Source organism: Macaca nemestrina, chromosome 2 (genome assembly GCF_043159975.1).
Source record: "Macaca nemestrina isolate mMacNem1 chromosome 2, mMacNem.hap1, whole genome shotgun sequence".
Classification (NCBI taxonomy): Eukaryota; Metazoa; Chordata; class Mammalia; order Primates; family Cercopithecidae; genus Macaca; species Macaca nemestrina.
Window position 1 is genome coordinate 149,138,759 of NC_092126.1, and position 8,543 is coordinate 149,147,301.

Consider the following 8,543-nt stretch of genomic DNA (forward strand, 5'->3'; position numbering starts at 1 on the left):
GAGTGAGACCCTGTCTCAAAACAAAACAGAATTATCAGGGTCTCAGGTCTGCACTTAAAGGTCCATGGGGCGACCTGCACAACAAACTGAACTAGAAGTGATAGGCACAGGGTGATAAACAGAGTCTTGAAGATGTCATTTGGCTTGGTGAGATTCGACTCAAGACTGGAAGATAATGAGTCTGAGGAATTGCTGCTGGCTGGGGGAAGGCTAAGCTGCCTGTACAAGGGAGGAAGACTAGAAAATATTTGTCAACACCAGAGACTCCTAGGCTGGGTGGGGGATGTGGACACTGTTTTGATGTAAATAAAAACTTTGGTACCTAAATGAGGTGAATGGTGGTGACTGGGAACTGCACCTGGTTGGATGTCAGTGCAGAGTTGCATTTACCTGAAAGAGCAGTTAGCAAGTTCTTGATGTGTCCTGCTGAATGTTTTATCTTGTGAAGGGAAGAAGAAGAACCTATAGAGGGCTGGGCGAGGTGGCTTACGCCTGTAATCCCAACACTTTGGGAGCCTGAGGCAGGAAATTGCTTGAACCTAGGAGTTCAAGATGAGCCTAGGCAACATAGTGAGACTGCATCTTTATTACATTTAAAAAAAAAAAAAAAAGAAAAAAGCCTGTGGAAGACATGTATCTGGCCAAGATGATAGGGTGCTAGACCCAGTTCATTATAAGAGAGTTTGGTTGTTGTACCTAAAATTTTCTGGAAGGATTGGAAAATAGAGAAGCAAAACAACTGGGGAAAGAATGGGTAGTTATAGTTATTCTGCTGGTTAGAGCAAATTACTGTTAACGTTTTCTTTGTTGATCTGTGGTGTTTACAGATTTAACTATGTAACTCGTAAGAGTTAGATCCTGAAGACTTTGTGTGTAAATTGCACATGTCAGCATCTGGGAGGGGTGCCAGGGAGAGTATACTGTCCTTCCCTACCCAGGCTGTATCTCTTTACGTGTGTTAAAGAGGAATTAATTATTAAGGTAATAAATATTCAAGAGATGCCTGGGGCAACCCCCAGGAGAGACTAACTGTGGAATCCCTGGAAATAATGGATCAGTTAGGAACCCAGCCTTATGCAGGTAGAAGTGAATAATTATGCCGGGTAGTAACTCATCTGTACCTCCTTCACTCCTGTTCTTTTTCAGCTGGGTTCCTGGTGAGGACAAATGCTGCAAATAGCTCCTGTCCAACCACAAGTTCCTGCATTCTAATGAGTTCTTCTTCCTTCTTAACATTTTTGAAATCTGGATGTGTTTTACGAAACATTATAAATGTAATGTTATTGTCCCTTGGAAAATTGCAAGGGACAATAAAATTGCAAGGACCAATTGCAAAGTGGCTTGTCTTCCAAGCACCTGTCATAGGATCAAAGAAACGTAGGTTGGATGTGCGTGCTTGTGTTAAAAAAAGAAATTAGGAAATTAAATAGTTTTAAGTGTCTTTTCCACTTGTGAAATTTTCCCATTTATCAACTATACTTTGAAAAATGTTTAACAGCTGTGTAATATTCTATCCTAAAGCTCTAATAGTTTATTTCACTACTCTGAGGGATAATTTTTTAGAGGCAGGAATGAAATGTTGGAATTGGAATCTCTTGAAACCTCTCCTGCCTATGTGTAGGGGTCAGGGGAGAACAGATGAACAGCTTAGCAGATGCAAATATAGGAGGAGCTCCAGCCACCTATTGATGGTGGAACTGGCCAGCCTTTAAATAAAGCCTCTTCCAAGCAGTCTATAATTTTGATGTCTATGGTCATTTTCCTTTTGTTGAAAACACAGATTAAACAAAAGTTACATCAGAATTGGTATTGGCTTAGTGTTGCTATTTTGAGAAGAGGCAGTACAGGTGTTAGACTTGTAAATATCATTCTCAAGTGACTATCACCTGACTCAAATTACCAAAAGTATCTCATTGTTTGATGCTAAAAACATAAACACGAATTATGTTCCACAATTGTAAAAACTACTCATGGAAACAATATGAGGTGATTTGCTTATAATGAATTAATCTTTTTTTTTTTTTTTTTGAGACAGTCTTGCTCTGTCCAGGCTGGAGTGCAGTGGCACAATCTCAGCTCACTGCAACATCCGCCTCCCAGGTTCAGGGGATTCTTGTGCCTCAGCCACCCAAGTAGCTGGGATTATAGGCACCTGCCACCATGCCCAGCTAATTTTTGTATTTATAGTAGAGACAGGGTTTCACCATGTTGGCCAGGCTTGTCTTGAACACCTGACCTCAAACCCGACTCTGCCTGCCAAGGGATTACAGGTGTGAGCCACCACACCTGGTGAATTAATACTTTTCTTTGTTCTAAACCTGGGCTCGTTAGAGGAAAGAACAGGTCCTAACCCTACTTTTTTCTTTCTTTTTTTTTTTTTTTTTTTTGAGACAGAGTCTCGGTCTGTTGCCCAGGCTGGAGTGCAGTGGCGCAATCTCGGCTCACTGCAAGCTCCGCCTCCCGGGTTCACGCCATTCTCCTGCCTCAGCCTCCTGAGTAGCTGGGACTACAGGCGCCCGCCACCACGCCCAGCTAATTTTTTCTATTCTTAGTAGAGACGGGGTTTCACCATGGTCTCGATCTCCTGACCTTGTGATCCACCCGCCTCGGCCTCCCAAAGTGCTGGGATTACAGGCGTGAGCCACCGCGCCCGGCTACTTTTTTCATTTAAATTAACAATAGTGAAGATTTAAAAGTGGCTAGTGTTATAAAGAGTAAAGTATATCTGTAGTTATTGACCTGCGAGGATATCCGATTTTGACTGAGTAAAGGAAGCAAATTGGCTGGGCACGGTGGTGCATGCCTGTAATCCCAGCACTTTGGGAGGCTGAAGTGGGCAGATCAGTTGAGGTTAGGAGTTTGAGACCAGCCTGACCAACATGGCGAAACCCCATGTCTACAAAAAAATACAAAAATTAGCCAGGCAAGGTGGTGCCTGCCTGTCATACCAGCTACTCGGGAGACTGAGGCAGGTGAATCACTTGAACCCAGGAGGTGCAGGCTACAGTGAGCTGCAATCGCGCCACTACACTCCAGCCTGGGCGACAGAGCAGGACTCGGTCTCAAAAAAAAAAAAAAAAAAAAAAAAAGTTGTGGAAAATAAGTGTATTTGTTTCTTTAGCAAGTATTTGAGCACCTTCTGAGAGCCAGAGGCACCTTGCTGGAGATACACATAAACACCACACTCCACCATCCCTAACAGCTCTGCATAGGGAGAGTTCTGGAAGTTGGTATCTCTTGAGAGCGGAGGTGGGGACAGTGAGGTGAGGGACATTAACCTTGTGCTTTATGTTCTTGATCCCTGCCCTGCCCCTGCCACCCCAGGTTGGCATCATACAGTGGTTACTGTGTGGACTGCCAGGGTTCAAGTTTGGATCCTGGTGCTACAACTGCTGACTGCAAGTTAACTTGCCCTCAGCACAGACAGCAGCACCTGCCTCAGGGTGGTTGTGAGGACTGCAGGTTATGATAGACCTGCAGTACTTTGGGCACTACCTGGCTCTATTGTAAATGCCCAATAATCATTAGCTATTATTATTACATTATACAGTTAAAAGAGTTGGAGACACGGTGGGGGTGCCTGCTGGACCGGGTGTTCCAGAGGTAATGGACTTCTGAAGTGCTGCTAACCAACAGGGGTTGTCGCTGTTGTGTCCTCTTCTAGGTATTTGAGAGACAGCTACAGCTGGCTGTCGCTCTAAAGAAGCCCTTGGTGATCCACTGCCGAGAAGCTGATGAAGATCTGCTAGACATCATGAAAAAGTTTGTGCCCCCTGACTACAAGATCCATAGGTTAGAAGACTAGAACTTCAGCGGGCAAATGAAAGAAACACTTCCCTCTGTCTAGGACGTTAGTTGGAAAGATGAGAAGTTGATGAGGACAGCAATGATTGTATTCTGTCATTATACACTATCTATTCTTTTTTTTTCCCCGAGACAGAGTCTCACCTTGTCGCCCAGGCTGGAGTGTAGTAGTGCAATTTCGGCTCACTGCAATTTCTGCCTCCCGGGTTCAAGCAATTCTCCTGCCTCAGTCTCCTGAGTAGCTGGGATTACCGGCACGTGCCACCACGCCCAGCTAATTTTTGTATTTTTAGTAGAGATGGGGTTTTGCCATGTTGGCCAGGCTGGTCTCGAACTCCTGACCTCATGATCTGCCTGCCTCGGCCTCCCAAAGTGCTGGGATTATAGGCATGAGCCTTCGCGCCCGGCCTATACACTGTCTTTTCTAAAGAATTAACTATTAGGTTAAACCACTTGAAATATATCATATTTGACCTTTTTTTTTTTTTTCTCACAAAATAGTAACTTCATATGGTTTGAACTAATAACCCTAAATCACCAGTGAGCACAAGGGGCCTTTCGTGCCCTCCTCCTGGGGATGGGATGGGTGGAAATGGAGTCTCAGTTCTCAGCAGTGAGGACTGCTCATCTTGAGAGGTTGCTGTGGCGTCTGATGACTTAGCACACAGAGCATCTTAGGGTACTTGAAAGGACATTTTCTTTCCTATTTTGAACTTGAAAGCTCCTTTCCCCCCAGTTACGAAAATCAATGTCATATTTTATCAGAATGGCATCTAGGGGTTCTTCAGTTCGGTTTGGTAAACTCTCTGAACTTATGAACTCCTGCCACGTGTAGGTACTGGGCAGTGACTTGCCTCTTGGGATATCTGGAGGTGCTGCCAGGAGACAGGTTGGATGGTGGCTTCTGTCTACATAGTGTGTGGGACTGGGTGGTCATAGGTGCTGCGGGAGCCAGAGCAGGGGCCGATGATCATAGCCCAACCAGAAGACTCAGGAGGTGATGCCTGACCAGCTCCTTAAAGATGGTTGAGAGGGGCTCACTGAATAACAAGGACTCTAGCACCCAAACTGGGTCTTGTCAGATGGCAGAAAAAGGGGGATGGGGCTGTCAGGGCCTTTGGGTACCTAAGCAGAGTGAGTGAAGCCTCTGGCCCCCAGCTGGGCACACACCAATGATGAAGCAGTCAGTTGGCTTTTCTGGTTGGTTGGTTTTCATTGCTGCATTTTGGGCTAACTTTGAAGGAAATGTAATGGTGGCTGGTAGGCCAGGGCTAAGCTGACCCAACGAGGTGGTATTGCAGGAGGAGGCCCTGAATTTCCAGACTGGTAACTATATGGCACCAAGAACATGAATAGGTATCAGATTAAGAGAAGAAAATTCATCTGTAGTTCGACTCCCCAATATTTTGTTAGGTTTTCTTTCAGTTCATTTGACTACATGGGCATAGTTTTTATATGCTGTCGTTGTCATCATAGGGGCCACAGTTCTTGATTTTGCTCCTCTTCAGTGTTAGGAGCATTTCCTGTCCCAGTGTGTTCTCTGTGGTGGTCATCTCAGGTGACTGCAGAGCATTCTGCGGTGTGCGTGGTGATCTCTAAGTGATTTCTGATCACTCAACAAGTGCCATCTTGGGCCTTCCTGTGTTGGAGCCAGCTCTTGTCTGTGTTTACTGTGGAGTCCTTCCCTAGGATGCAGTCTTCCCATTTCTGGGAATCATTGAAAAGGGGTGATGGGTCTAGTGGGAGCTGGGGGTTGCTACAGAGGGGACTGTGAGCAGCCCTGATGTGGAGTTCTGTCCCCAGGCATTGCTTCACCGGCAGCTACCCGGTCATCGAGCCCCTACTGAAGTACTTTCCCAACATGTCTGTGGGCTTCACGGCAGTGCTGACGTACTCCTCCGCCTGGGAGGCCCGGGAAGCCCTGAGGCAGATCCCACTAGAGAGAATCATCGTAGAAACGGATGCTCCCTATTTCCTCCCTCGCCAGGTAAGGGGGTCTTCAGGCTGAGGGGAGGCACCGGAGGGAGAGGGTGGGGAGGTGGGTGGTCACCCTTACAAGGTTGGCAGGGCCAGAGCCCCAGTGACTTCCAGGTCCCATCCTGGGCTGTGTAGATGCCTCCTTGCTGTTACTCTGCAGAACCAAAAGTCTAGGGGGCTGAGAAGCTGAAGGGTAACCACTCTCTTCCAGGCAGTGCAAAGCCCTACCCTGTAGAGGGTAGTCCAAGGAAGCGTGGGACCCTGCTCACCCAGAGCCCCCATGACTAGGACTCTCCCTGCACCTGCAGGTAACGGGGTCTCTACAGGGCAGCCCCAAAGAGGTCCTTGCTGGGGAAGGGACAGGGAGGGAGTTCTAGGTTATGACGGTGCACAGATGGCACAATGTTGTTATGACCGCTTGATGTCTTCCAGGTTCCCAAAAGCCTTTGCCAGTATGCCCACCCGGGCCTGGCCTTGCATACGGTCCGAGAGATTGCCAGGGTCAAAGATCAGCCACTCTCCCGCACCTTGGCTGCCTTGCGTGAGAACACCAGTCGCCTCTACAGTCTTTAAGCAGAGAAGGTACAGTCCTCAGGAGTTTCCTAGAAAAGGTCATAAAACTCACATTCTGTGTTTTTTCAAAACCAGGACAAACAAGTCTTTTGTTGCATTTTATTAATGTAAAGAATATAAACATAGTATGAGCATTAAGCCCGATTTGTTTTGAGTGACGTGATTTGGAACCTTTTTCCTTTTCTCTTCTACCCTCCAGGGCGACCAGCAGCCTGACAGAACACAGGCTGGCTTGAAGTCTGTGTCTCAGGTCGAGGATGTGTTTGGAGAGCTGATTGGAACACAGAAAACCAGGACAGGATGTTTAACTCGAAGCGGGTCATACGGCTTCAGCTTGTGGGTGGGGTGGGGTGGGCGTGGAATGAGGGGTATGGGGACTGCCTGTAATAGCACTGGGGTTTTGCCTCCCAGCCAAAATGCTCCAGGGTAGGCAGCAAAGAAGAGTGTGATATGAGGGTACAGTGAGTTTGGCAGTCCAAATTCTGTTCTCTGCAGCCTGTGTTTTTGAGCAGTTTGTGAATAAAGTCACCCGCCTACTCGTCTAAGCACACGTGGGTGTGTAACTCAGTTCCTGGTTCTCGGTTCTAAAAACAGACTCCCAACTGGGAAACCTTTTGGGGGAAATTAACTGGAGACCTATCTCAGAGGTTTATTTTCTTGCAACCAGTGAAGTCGTTCTCTTTCCTTCCCTGGATAACTCTTCAATTTGACGGTCACTGTTCTGGTGTCAACTCCAGCGTCAGCACAGGCAGAAGGACTTCAACTGCTGGTCTCATTGGTTCCACTGCCATCGATATGGGGTGTGCAGAGGAGCGCTCATTGTTCATGATGGAGATCCAGGACAGACTGGGGGACTCCAGAAGAGGCCTTCTTGGGGAAGAGGACCCCAAAGGAGGTACTTCCTACTCACTGATGCCCTCAGGGCTGCTGTGTGGGTGTGTTAAGCTGATAAGGTTCAGTTTGCAGCAGAAACTACCTGCTAGTCTTGTGTCAGGGGTTCCCAGCCTCCTTTTGTTTCACTTTTGCCCCCTTCTCTGGAACATTTGACCAAAAATAATCCTCATTTCATCTTGCGTTAACAGTCCCTTGTGTGCCCTGCCCAGGTTGAGAGGTGAATCAATGTCATTCTCTGAAGCTCTGCAGGGCAGCTCAGCCATGTTATATTGTCTATGCAGAATAAGCAGGCCTGGTGTCCGCAAATGTACCAGTCCCTCTCCCACTTCTCCTGGGTGCCCCCTGGCCTTTGCCTCTCCTGTGTCCTGTCTTTCTGTGTTTTAGAAGTCAGAGCCTCTCCTTCACCTTTTGAGCAACTGAGTCATCTCAGGTCCTGAGCTCTGCTCTGCCGCCTGCTGGTGCCTTGTAAAGGTATATTCGTTACAGGCCCTAGAGCTTCTAATGGTCCAGGGTTAAGTGAGAGGAGACTGTATTTTGTTTCAAAGGATCCTTCACCCTGATCTCCTGCAGTGAGGTGGATAGGTCACCTGGAGTCCCTCGTCTGTGTTCTTGGAGGCTTAAATTGTAAAATACGTCCCTTATGGAATCCTAAATTCCTCTAGGTGTTTTTGGAAGGCGCATTTGAGCCTTGTGAGCTAAAATAGAATGGATTTAATATTTCCTATCTGGTATTTCCATCTTGCCCCTGGCACACAAGTCACCGGCCTGGAACTCAGCCTTGATTCACTGTCTGTCTTCATGGATCAGCTGTGCCGTTATGTTGTCTGTGCTACAGATTTGCTATGTGGGAAGTCGGGGGGGACCTGATCTCCTGCTTGGAAGATCTGGGGACTGCTGAGTATATCAAAGTGCTTTATTGTCACCAAGTGAACTGCAGCACAACCATCTCCTCTCCACAAGCCCTGAAGTCAGTACTGCCTGCAGGTGAAACCAACCAGTCCTGTGTTAGAGGAGGAAAAGCGATGATGACATGGAAGTCTCCAAGCCTGTGCCATCCACCTGCCAAGGAAAAGCACAAGGTGCTATCTACTTTTCTCTCTAGGATTTAGATTATCATTTATGTGCTGTTACATAGTGAAACCTCACCTGTGTGGGCGTGAAAGTCGGTTGGCGTTGTTTTTGATTCAGCTTTTTGGATGGCTGATTGTTTTCACTGTGCTGTGGGAATGCCTCTGTATTTTTCCCCCTCTTTGGCCATCTTTTTCTGAAAATAAAGTGATGGATCCTCCAGCCAA

General features: G+C 47.1%; 1 protein-coding gene across 2 annotated transcripts in view; it reads left to right on the forward strand.

Annotated features, from left to right (window-relative positions):
• The window catches only part of LOC105477693 (TatD DNase domain containing 2), a 42,052-nt gene extending 33,509 nt beyond the window's left edge, over positions 1-8,543 (forward strand). Inside the window, exons 5-8 of one of the 2 annotated variants that reach the window (XR_011620234.1) lie at positions 3,665-3,792; positions 5,608-5,791; positions 5,993-6,089; positions 6,214-6,346. Coding sequence is in view for 1 of the 2 variants with exons in the window: in XM_011734333.3 (XP_011732635.2) it covers positions 3,665-3,792; positions 5,608-5,791; positions 6,214-6,354 (453 nt within the window). In the remaining variant the exon portion in view is untranslated. Of the gene's footprint in view, positions 1-3,664; positions 3,793-5,607; positions 5,792-5,992; positions 6,090-6,213; positions 6,364-6,553 lie in introns of those variants that run through there. The other variant, XM_011734333.3, reaches the window with a different exon arrangement.